The sequence below is a fragment of the Mastomys coucha genome, unplaced genomic scaffold (genome assembly GCF_008632895.1).
Source record: "Mastomys coucha isolate ucsf_1 unplaced genomic scaffold, UCSF_Mcou_1 pScaffold9, whole genome shotgun sequence".
In the NCBI taxonomy this organism is placed as follows: domain Eukaryota; kingdom Metazoa; phylum Chordata; class Mammalia; order Rodentia; family Muridae; genus Mastomys; species Mastomys coucha.
Window position 1 is genome coordinate 59,756,810 of NW_022196915.1, and position 12,590 is coordinate 59,769,399.

The 12,590-nt window shown below is 42.0% G+C and overlaps 1 protein-coding gene across 1 annotated transcript in view; it reads right to left on the bottom strand.

The window, feature by feature from the left end:
• Rb1 (RB transcriptional corepressor 1) overlaps positions 1–9,113 on the bottom strand; it is a 141,419-nt gene extending 132,306 nt beyond the window's left edge. Inside the window, exons 1-2 of the mRNA XM_031362507.1 lie at positions 8,756–9,113; positions 5,398–5,524 (exon numbers count right to left, since the gene is read on the bottom strand). Coding sequence (XP_031218367.1) covers positions 5,398–5,524; positions 8,756–8,880 — 252 coding nt within the window. The 5' untranslated portion in view covers positions 8,881–9,113. The remainder of the gene's footprint in view (positions 1–5,397; positions 5,525–8,755) is intronic.
• Between the last annotated feature and the right edge of the window lie 3,477 nt (positions 9,114–12,590).

The following is a 12,590-nucleotide window of genomic DNA, read 5'->3' on the forward strand; positions in this document are numbered from 1 at the left end:
ACACCCTAGAAGAAGCAAGAAAGTAATCTTTCAACAAATCCACACAAACTTAATTCCACCTCTTACAATAAAAACAGGAAGTGACAATTACCTTTTCTTAATACCGTAATATGAAAATTAATATTACCAACATATCCTAATCGATTGAAATCCAAAAATTTGAGGAATTAGAAATTTCTTGACTGTTATCCAATGGTCTCTCTAATTTGGTAATTGAGTTCCAGGACAGCCAGGACTACACAGAAAAACCCTGTCTCAAAAAAGAAAAAAAAAAAATCTAAATTCCAAACTTAAGACACTTTCTCTTTAATAATCAAATAAAAAGAAATAAAGTATTGAGTAGTCTTAAAAGTTTGTAGATTTTGACTCAGTAAATTAGCTTGTGAGAATTTATTCAAAGAAAGATTTCAGAGACATTAATTTAACTATTTACAATTATCAATAACTTTCTTATACAGAAATTATTCTTATGAAGCATATCAGCATAAACAAGTTAGTTGGGAGAAAACTACATATACAACAATTAATTTTTTAAAACTTCAGTGGTTGTTATATTACCACTAGAAACTCTATTACCAAATAAAGTTTATCTATTTATATAATTTAATAATCTAAGAAAATGATCATGATAAAGCATGCACGAGGCCCTGAACTTGAGCCCAGCACTGGATAAATATCTGAGCTTGGGGACACACCCTGTGGGAGACTGCTCAGAAATTCAAGGTCACCCTTGGCTATTTCATAATGAGTTCAAAGTCAACCTGAGCTTTATGAGACCCTATCTCAGAAAAAAAAAAAAAAAAAAAAAAAAAAAAAAAAAAAAGGAAAGAAATATGACTCAAAAACTCCTTGACAAACTAATAAAAAGATAGAAGAACCAAATTAAAAATAAAGATGTAAAGGAGATAAAAACAAGTTCTGATAAAATCCAGAAAGAAAACAGCTTACATTCCTTCCTCAAACCCCTAGAAAATCTAGAAGACATGAATAAATTCCTAGAGCTATATAAGCTACCAAAATTAAATAAAAAAGATTAAATTGAAAAATTGATCCTTGAAAGCAGTGAGATTAAGGCAGTATAAAAAGTCTCTCTCTACAAGGAGAAGCCATGGCCAGATGGATTCACTGCCACTCTATCAAACCTTTAAACAAGACCTATCAGCAAGCCTATGCTAACTGTTCCTTATAACAGAAGGGAGCAGGTTCTATTAAACTCAATCTACTAAACCAATATTACTCTAATGTCAAGCCCAGATATGGATAAGACAACAAAAAGAAAACCATACAACAATTTCTTCTTTTTTTTTTTCCCAAGACAGGGTTTCTCTGTATAGCTCTGGCTGTTCTGGAGCTCACTCTGTAGACCAGGCTGGCCTTGAACTCAGAAATCTGCCTGCCTCTGCCTCCCAAGAGCTGGGATTAAAGGAGTGCGCCACCACCACCTGGCACCATACAACAATTTCCCTGCAAAAATTCTCAATACAATTTTTGCAAATCAAATACATAGAACACAAAGAAATGCATCCACGCATGACCAAACTGGTTTCATCCCAGGGACACAAAGGTAATTCAACATATAAAAACTGATATTTAATATAACCCACACATGCACTTAAAGACAAAAATCATGATTAGCTTAATACAAGCAGGAAAGGTTTTTGACAATGTTCACCATCCCTTCTTGATAAAGTTCTGAAGAGAGGGAAGAGTGCCTGATTTACAAGCATGAGTACCAGACAGAACTTTAGTGTGAATATAAAAAAGAATGAATGAGGGCTGGTGAGATGGCTCAGCAGGGAAGAGCACCAACTGCTCTTCGTAAGGTCATGAGTTCAAATCCCAGCAACCGCATGGTAACTCACAACCACCCCTAATGAGATCTGATGCCCTCTTTTGGTACATCTGAAGACAGCTACAGTGTATTTACATATAATAAATAAATAAATCTTTTTTTAAAAAAAAGAATGAATGAATGAATGAATGAATGAATGAATAAATAAATAAATAAATAAATAAATAAATAAGGCCAAGCACATGGCATATATTTATAATTCCAGTATTCGAGAGGCAGGCAGATTCCTGGGGCTCACTGGCCATCCAGTTTAGACTACTTAACTGAATGAACTCTAGGCCTGTGGGGAAACTTGCCTCAAAACAAAAACAGTGAAGAGAGAAAAAAAGGAGGAAGGGTAGAGACCTCTGAAGAAGGACACACTGGAAGTTGTCTTCTGGCTTGCACATGCACACAGATGAACACAGATGAATACACACATACACACACACACTGGGGAAACAAGAACTATAAGAACATCTCAACACAATAAAAGCAACATGCAACAAACCTATGGCAAACAGTGCTCTAATTGGGAAATGACTAAAGGTATTTTCTCTAAAATTGGGGATGAGGTAAAGGTACCCACTCTTATTGCTCCTATCCAATATAATGCTTGAAGTCCTAGCTAGAGCACAAAACACGAGAAATGAAATGGATACAAATAGAAGGGGAAGAAAGATTCCAGTAGAAAACTCTTAGATGTAGTAAATACTTTCAACACAGCAGAATATAAAGTCAACATGCAAAAATAAGTACCTTTCTACATACCAATAACTAACTTGCCAAGAAAAAAAATCAATAGGAAAAGAGCCCATTCTTATCAGCTTCAAGAGCATGGTGGTACACACCATTAATCCCAGCACTTAGGGGCAGAGGCAGGATCTCTGTGATTCAAGGCTGCTTGGTCTACATAGTGAGTTCTAGATAACTTAGAATTACATAGCAAGACCTTATTTCAAACAAACAAATAAACAAGACAAAAAATATTAGCGTAAAAAAATGCCTATGAGTAAACATAACCAAAGTAGTAAAAGACCTCCACAATGAAAATTTTAAAACCCTTAAGAAAGATGAAGATACTAGAAAATTAAAAAACAAACAACAAACAAACAAAAAGTCTTATGCTCTTGGATTAGCAGAATTAATACTGTGAAAATAGTTACATTACCAAAAATACCTACAGACAATATAATGCCAGCCCCATTTCTAGTGACATTCTTTATAGAACTAGAATGATGTCAGTTGTACCATTAGTTTGAATTGCCAACTTGACGTAGTATACATTACTGGGAAGGGAGTCTTCAGGAATTATACAGATCAGATTATTCTTTGTACACAGCTGTGGCAAACTGTCTTGACGGCCTTAACTGCTGGGGGAAGACCCAGCCTGAAAGTAGGCAACGCCATGCTAGGGTTTTTGCCTCTGAACTTTATTAGTAGGAGTAGAGAAAAGTCTATGAGTCCTGGGCATGCGTGCACTTATCCCTCTCCGCTCTTTATTGTAGATGTGATGTCACTAGTTCTTTTAAGTTTCTGCCTCTTTGACTTTGCTATTATGATAGACTATAACCTGGAATTGTGACTTAACATAAACCTTTCTCTCTTAAGTTGTTTTGTCAGGATATTTTATCACAATAGAAATGAAACTAGAATGTGAGATGACAAACATCCTAAATAACAAAAGCAATCCTAAGCAGGTTATCAGAATAATTGATTTCAAAGTATACTGTAAAACCATAGTAACAAAAACTATGATACTGGCATAAAAATACACAGACCAACAAAGAGAATTCAGAATTAAACCTATACATTTATAACCACCTAGTTGTTGACACTGTGGGGGGAAAGCCTCTTCAAATAATGCTGAGGTAATTGGGCATCTCCCTACAGGAGATGTGTAACTCAATCCATATCCTTTGCCCAATACCAGGCTAGTGAGATACGTTAATGGGTAAAGGTACTTGTTAAGCCTGATAACCTCCATTCAGCCAGAAGAACTGACTCCTGAAAGATGTCCTCTGACCATGACATATGCACTGTGCATAAGAGCATGTGTGTACACACATTAGATAGATAGATAGATAGATAGATAGATAGATAGATAGATAGATAGATAGAGTGCTATTAAAAATAATACAGGGCTGAGTGTGGTGGGGCACCTGGGGAGGCAGAGGCATGCAGTTGTATGAGTTAGACGCCACCCTGGTCTCCATAGTGAGTTTCAGGACAGACCAGGAAAAATATTTACTAAATACACATCAGATGCTATTAATATCTAAACTTGATGAAGAACCTCAAATTTTAAATATTATTAAAGCAAATCATTCACTCAAAAACTAGGCCAATGAACCAACTAAACACACAGTTCTCAGAAAAAGATATACATATGAGTACTAAAAGTTTGAAATGGGAAAATACAACTTAAAACTGCTTTGAGAGATTTTATTCTGCCCAAGTCAGCAAGGCTAACATCAAAACAACAAATGTTAGCTAGCAAAGATGTGGGTAAAGAAGAGCCTTATATCCTGCTGGCAGTAAGGTAGAGTAGGGCAACCACTATTCAAGTCAGTGTAAAGTTACATAAAATACCATCCCAATACTACATCTATGTCCAAAAGACTCAAAGTTGAGATACTCCCACATCCATGTTTCCTGCCACACTACTAACAATAGCTAAGAAATAGAACAAGTATAGATGTCCAGCAACCCATGTACAGATAAAGAAAACCCAGTTGATATATATAAAATAAGAATTTATTCAACCACAAAGGAAAATGAAATCATGTTATCTGTACAAAAATGAATGCAACTGGAGATCATAATAATCAAAATAAATCAGACTTAAAAAAGACAAGGATGTTCTCTCCTATGAAGATTCTAAATCTAAGTAAGTGTGTGTGTGTGAGTGTGTGTGAGTGTGTGAGTGTGTGTGTGTGTGTGTGTGTGTGTGTGTGTGTGTGGTCATAGAAGTTGGAAGGCAGAGATGAGAGGAGGGAAGAGACCTTTAAAGCATAGGGAAAAAGAATAATAGCACAAGTGCGACACAAATGCAGGAGAAGCCATGTAGAAGTGAAAGGGGACCAGCAAATGGAAGACAGAGGGATGGGGAAGAAGAGTGGGGGACGAGATGAACAGAGGAAATAATGATGATGTATCTGTACAGAACTGTCACAGTGGAACCCGTTCCTCTGTATATCAATTTAAAATGAAGTCAGCTCAATGATTGTAGGTACTTGTCCAGCAGGCCTGGCAACTTGAGGTCAATCCCTAGAACTTCACTAAAAGTAGAAGGAACAGTCTCCACAGCCACACCCGCCATCATTGTCATCATCATCATCATCAGAATCACCACCACTGCCATCGTCACCATCACCACCAGAACTTTTTCATTTAAAATAAAAATTAAAAACCTAAGAAACCATAGAAATAAAAAGCATTTTAGTGCCATCAGAGGACACTCTTGGGTAGAGGAATTATTACTAACATTTACTTTATATTTTTTACTTTCTAGATTTTCTAAAAAAAAAAAAAAAAAAAAAAATTAACTTTAAAAGCATCCTTACCAGGATTCCATCCACAGATGAAACTTTCTCCCAAGTTAGCCAAGCTCTTTCCCTGACACGATCGGGTACCTTTAACTTCTGACATAATGCAATAAATTCCGGTTCTTCAATTTCTTCAAATTCAAGCCTACAAATTAAAAAGTTACAAAATTCATACATTTACAGATCAAACCAATTAGGCAAATACTTGTTCCTATAGTTTGCATATATCAGCACAGTTTTGAAAGAGAGCATCTCCAAGTACTTTAAGGTCTTACTTTATCTTTGAGAACCATTACACATCATTTAAACATATGCTTATCTTTTTTGTGGGCTTTCCAAAATAAGGCTAGCACAAAGTGAAGAACAGCTGCTAGCATGGTGAACCACATATACTCCAGAGCAGCCAGACAGCATGGCGAGACAAAGCAAGTATCCTAGCTAAAGCAACTGGGAAGACAGAACAACTGTCACAGGAAAAAAAAAAAACCCACAGTCAATCCATACATTCTCTCCACCTTCTTGTATTTCTTAATGATTAACTTGATAGAAATGATTGCATCACATATTTCAGTCTTATCTCTTTGACCTTTCTTAACCATAAGCTTTTAATGGCTAATTCCTTTCAATTTGACACAACACTATGTAGAGCAACTTAACTCTTGAAAATTTATTATGATCCTACACAAAATATCTTATGCATGGTTTCACTGAATTCCCCACATCAGCCATACTTGATAAGCATTCCCATTCATGTTTTACACATCTACCACATTAGGGAAATTAGAGCAGTCACTAAAAGCACACCAAGTGAGAAGTACCCAGGTATGAACCATGATGGGTCTTAACTCCATCATCTGTGCTCCTGACCACTTTTCTAGCTGGGCACCTCCTTCTTCAAAGCATAATTAGTGTCTGCATATTTCAATAATGAAAGTGCTTCAGTCTCCTAGTCTCAGCGTCCATTCCACACGCAGTACTTAGGCAAGAGACAGTGTAAAAGAAATGCCACCTCAGCTGTCAAAGCAGACTTATTCCAAGTGCAGATGGACTGGGCTGAGTACATCCCTAAGCTATTCTCCAAGCTTCAGACCGAGGCAGTCCTCTTATCCTTGCTATGAACAGGCATGCACACTACCTGTAAGGCGGTTTACAACAGTAGTCCTGTAAGATTATAATGGTGCTTAACATCACTTAAGGCCATCTTAAACAGCATAACATTTCGGCACAATCCATTTGCTATTTGTACATTTAGGGAGATGCTGCTATAAACAAGCCTACTACACTGCTACTTATAGGAAAGAATAATATATACAAGGACATACAGGACACAATACCTGAAGAGATTATGCTACTGGCTTGTATGTTTACTAAACTATAGCTTTATCATTATTTTACAGCATATTTCTATTAAAGAGATAAAATTCACTGCATAAGAGGTAGCAAATCCCTATGGTGAACACACGTGATAATAGGTAATTCAGAGATCAACTGTAAGTGCTTTTGAGAACCTCTGTGGCAATGAGTACCTAAGGTGAGACAATGTCTAGTATAGTTTAAACTTAAAGGAGAACTTTTTGAGAACTCCCCAAAGTTAAAAGTATATAAAAGAGAAAGAAACTGGGTCTGTCTTTCTCCAGACAATAGCCAGAACTTCAATGTGTATGTTTACTCTACAATAGTCATTAATACATCCAAAGCTGTGTAGATGACATGGAATCTTTTAGAATACATGTTACTGCCCTTTCTAAAGGGAAACTTCCACACACTGGATACATCAGAATTTAATTAGAAACAAAAGCAAACTCTTCCCCTGGAACAGTCTCCAAACATAGTTTTTATTCTGTATTTATTTTCTAAGAACATGATTTTTATTTGATCCATAAGAAAATCTATTTAATATTAATTTTAATAGTCTTAGGCAAGCAATTTCCAAAATTATTTCAGTCTCTTAGGATTTGACCTGAACTCTGCTAAGAGTCTGGGTCACACAAAGAGATGCTCAATGAGAAGAAAGGAGCTTGCTAGCCCATCAGGGTGCTGAATGCCTTTACAACCCCAGAACTTGGGAAGCCGAGGCAGGAGAACAGAGAGGCAAGCCTGGGTTACAGAGTCAGAGAACACACACACACACACACACACACCCAAACCCCACAAAACTCGGAAACTTAATGATGGGCTAGACAGAAATGGGAGGATGATGCGAGACAAAAACAACTCCCATTTCTACCACGGGTCTATACTCTCAAAACTAGTGCTGACAATAACAACAATCATATTGTTTCAATTTCTGTTACTTAATCACACAGTAGCACAGTCAAGAAAAATAAAATGTTGAAATACAATAAATATCTCTCCGGTTTTCTTATTGGATCCACATGAACTTAAGTTTAGATTCCATTTAATAAATGGAGAGAAAAGTTCTTTGAGAGAGAACACAGTACCAAAACTGCAAGACCAACAAAAAGGGGAGGGGGGGAGGCACCAGGATCCGCGAATGCTCAAAGGCAAAAGGCAAGAAATAATGAAGCATGCTGCGGGCCAATCAGCACGCAAGAAGAGTTCTACCCTGAAAAAAAGGGGAACAAAGTTTAGAAACTCCCAAGCCCTTGCATTTAAATGTCTCCTGAAACTTTTGCCCACATACTAGTTCCTTCTAAGAGTTATGCTCCATCAGTCTCCACAGATGGCTTTAAATCCCTGGGGCCTCAAAGCATTGTTCTAAAGAAACCCCCACAAAGCCCGGGAGCTGAAGACCCTGTGAGCAATTGACACCCACGACCCTGCGCTTCGCCTACAAGGCTTTTTCTTGGCCTCTCCCAGGACCAAGCTGCCAATGCAGCGCAAGCTCAGAGGGAAAGCCTCCCAACTGTTGCATCGCAGGACTGCAAAAGAGAAAGTCATACCCACCCCGGGGGTTGCTCCGGATCTGCAAGGGACGAAAAAGGGAGGAAGAAAGAAAACAAGACACCGGTCGACTTTTTTTTTTTTTTTTTAATATTTATTTCAATTGTTTTTGCATCTGACCGGGGCTCTCCGGGACCCGGCGGCTCCGCGCCTGGGCGTCGCTGGAGTAGAGCCTGCACCTGTCACTTCGCTCGGGAGCAGGAGCCCCACCCGCCCGACACCTGTCAAGCCGCAGCCCAGACCCCTTCGGGATGCCCTCCCCGTCGCCCGCGAGCCCGGGACCGTGTCAGCGCGCCGCCGCCACCCCGCGGAGGTGGTGGAACCCAGGGGACCCCGGGGACCCCGGGCGCCGCTCCTACCGCCCGCCCGGCCCCGCCGAGATGCCATGCCCGGCGGCCCCGCCGAGATGCACCCGGCGTCCCCGCTCCCTTCCCTTCCCTTCTCTCGGGCCCGCGGCGGGCGCGCTCCTCACCTGGCCAGGGGCAGCTCTTCGGGGCCGCTGTCCTGCGCGGGGTCGTCCTCCCGAGGCGGCGGTGGCGGCGGCGGCGGTGGCGGGGGCTCGGCGGCCGCGGTTCTGCGCGGGGCTTTGGGCGGCATGACGCGCTGCGCGGGCCGGCGCGAGCAGGCGAGGGAGGCGCGCGGGGAGGCGGGCGCGCGCGCACGCCGGGCACGCCCCGTCCTCACCCGACTCCCGTTACAAAAATAATGGGAACGTCCCCCCGAGGAAAACCGGACGCGCCCGGCAACCGAGCGCCCGGGCCAACCGCGGGAAAACGTCACTTCCGCCCGCGGCGTCACGTCCGCGAGGCTCGCGGGCCGCGGGCGTCAGTGGGCAACCGGGGCGGCGGTAGCGGCGGCGGCGGCGGCGGGCGAGGGCGAGGGCGAGGGCGCGGGCGGGAAGCCGCGGGGAAAGCCGCGCCTGCCCGAGCCTGTCTCCGCCCGCGTCGTCCTCGTGGGCGGCGCCAGCCGAGGCGGGGCGGGCCCGCGGCTAGGAGCCGCGGCCTCTGGGAGGACGCTGGACAGGGCGCGCCCCTCGACCGGCCCGCGCGGCCGGCAAAACAAAAACAAACGTGCCGGGCCAGTGGGAGGTGGGCTCGGCCGGGATGGGCGGTCCAGGGTGGGGCCATCAGTGGCCTTCTGGAGACAAGGGAAGATGGGCGATGCACGGAGTGAAGTGTGGAGCAACTCTTTTGATGTGGAAACAGGAGGCGCGGTCCAAGCGGGGACAGATCTTAGCGGGAAAGTAGCTTTTGAAAACCAGTTCGCCAGGCGGTCCCGACTTTGGAAAAAAAAAAAGTCGTTTACAAAATCGTTTGAAACGAAAGCAAAAAACCAGTTTGCCGTGTTCGTGCGCGCGATCGGGCCTCCTTTCATAATCGTTTCTCAGAGACAGCCCGTCAAACTGGGAAAGTCAGCATTCCGCTTTGCGTGTTACAAATGGGGATTCGGGGAGCTAATTCGCCCGTGTCACATAGCAGCAGGTCGGTGGCGAGAACAGGAACCCAAGTAATATTTGATTCGTCACCAACGCACAGACACCGGAAAAGAGCATACTAGAACTGCCGCCACCAAAAGCTGGCTCAGCAACTGTAGCTTTTCTAGTTAGTTTTTTACGTGTCAGCCAACGTAATTTTCTCTCTTTGACAGTCTTTATTGGGGGTTGTCACACAACTCCCTAATTGAAGTGCTGAGAATAAAATACAGTTGTTGTTCTGGTGTAAACTATCTTGGAACAGCTGAGCAAGACTGGGGAAGCAGGAACTTAATTGGGTAGGTTGCAAGCCCGGACTTATTCTCTGCCTTGATGTAAGATGGGTGAAGGATACATGGGCCTCCTTCAATTTTCAGTCCTGCCTAACTTAAGAAGCCTTCCATAGACCAAATGTTTGTCAGGAGGTAGAGCCCCAGGCCCTGATGCAGCCACGGAGAATGAATGGAATTAAAATAGCAGTCGAGTTCACTTTGTCCCAGATGTAGGCAAGAACTCAGGCTACACACAGTCTAGGTTTAGGGAAGATAAAAGGATAGACTGCAGGAGCCTGATAAAATGATAGGCAGAAATGATACAGTCCTGCCTCATAATTATCTGAGAGTGTGACACTTGCCAATAGATGCCACCTTGGCAATTTGTGGCAAGCTACTCTTCGGGGTAAGGCAATATGGCAAAAGAACCTGGGTCCTCAGACATGTAACAGCTGGTTGGTGATTGGTCATCTCTGCTGGTACTGACTTCAAATCAGCTGATGGTCAGCTATTTGTGTCAGGAGTCATTGTAACTAGTATTTCCCCCATAAACCCCTTTCATCATGCAGATCAAAGTTGAGCCTGACTTGGTAGGTCAGACCTATAATGCTCTGAGGCTAAGGCAAGACAATCATAAGTTTAAGACCGGCCTTGGCTATAGAGTGAGTTGAACTCCAATCTGGGCAACTTAGTAAGACTCTGTCTTATAATAAAAAGTAAAAAGTCTGGGATATAACTTAATTGTAGAGTGCTTACCTAGCATGTGAGGAGCTGGGATTCCAGTACTCAGGAGCATGCGCACACACAGAGATACAGACAGAAGACAAAATTTCACACATCATTACAGCCTTAGAATCTAAGGCAATGGCCACATGAGAACATAGGGCAGCCAAGGAAAGGCAGGGGAATTACATTAACTCTCCATGTGTAGATGTGGCTTGTTTTATTTGAACCTAGATCATCAATACTATTGCAAATGAGACTTTTCAGTTCTTGATCACAAATGTGAAAACCTGTTTCAAAAAAATAAAAGGGGCAGGATGGAAATGTAGCCCAGTAGAGGGGGGTGTGGAGGGGATTTAGTGGTAGAGAAGGAGAAATGGAGGTGGGGAAAGAATTTGAAAAAGCATTTAGAGTTTTGATAGTTTGACACATGGAAAGATCCAACCGCCTGGTTATTGGACACCTCCTTACTCAGACTCTAGAGGGCTTCAGGTGACCTCCAGCTTGTGTGAGGTGTTGCCAGGTGGGATGGCTGTGTTTTTGTCACATGCCAGGGAAACTGGAAGGTGAGTTTGCTGTAAGAATGTAAGTATTTATTGTTAATTTCAAAGTCCTTTTCATTTTTTAACTGAACCTGGTTTTGAAAATTCACAGCTAAATTAAGGAAGTAAAAGTTTTGTCATTTCTTTTGGATATTATAATAGTTTTTTTTTTAAAAAAAAAAAAAGCCTGTCTGACTTTGTCAGTAATAGACACACATCTGTAATGCATTAGTAACAGTAGTAGGAGATTTCACAATAGTCACAGAAATTATTCCAAAGAATTAAAGCCCTATGGGTTTCTCCTGACTTAACTGAGAAATGTAGTCACTCATTTATTTAGTAGGAGGCTGAGACAGAAGGATTCCACATGCAAGGCCTGCTTGGGTGCCACAGGCCGACCCACTCGTGGTCCCTCAACCCGGAGAGAATCAGGGTCCCGGTAATCAGGTGGGCAAGGAGTCAGCGAGATGACACCCAGACGAGGACGAGGACACAAGGGAGTGTTGAATCTGAGTTTAATTTCTCAAAATAAGCATCAGACTTTTATAGTCATTACAAAAGAAAAAGTCAGGCAGCATAACAGTCAAGGTACATTGAGGTCATCTGAAGCATGATGATTCTGTAGAAAAGTATATACATGTAAATTGACAGGAGCTAGGCAGCGGCCTCATCTATAGTCAGCTTAATCTAGAATGCCAGGTGTAGTTTCCATTTCAGTCTATTGTAAGCCCACTTCCAGCCGACTAGCCGGTCCTTAGTAAACACCCACTATGCTAATCCCCTGGGCTAACAGAAGTATGCTCCAGGGGTCCTGTTCTTGCTATCCTTACCAAGAACAATACAATACTCTAGTTCCTGGGAGTGACTCAGCTGCAATTCTAATGTGGTCTGCCATACATGACTGTAATGAGGATTCTAAATTTACTTTGTTGAACTTGACCTGGGATAATTACTTCTTATTCAGTAAACTCCAATGCCTGATTTCCTTCACTATCTCTCTTTCAATGCTGGAGGTAATTTCTCTGAAATAACATTCTTTACAAAATTCCAAGCCGATGATCGGCTCAGCATTGACTAGGATTGGAAGACCCTCCATCGACTATCACAAGGACAAATCTGGACCACATCCATTAAATTCCAGACCAGTTTCCTTGAAACTTTATGCCTCAGGACTGCTGTCACGCAGACTCCACTGGAGTGGGTGTGGCCCTTGGGGTCCAAGAGTGAGTTCACAATCAGACTGTCTCTCAAAATAAAAAAGTTAAAAAGAAAAAAAAAAAATGGGGCCAGGCTGAGATG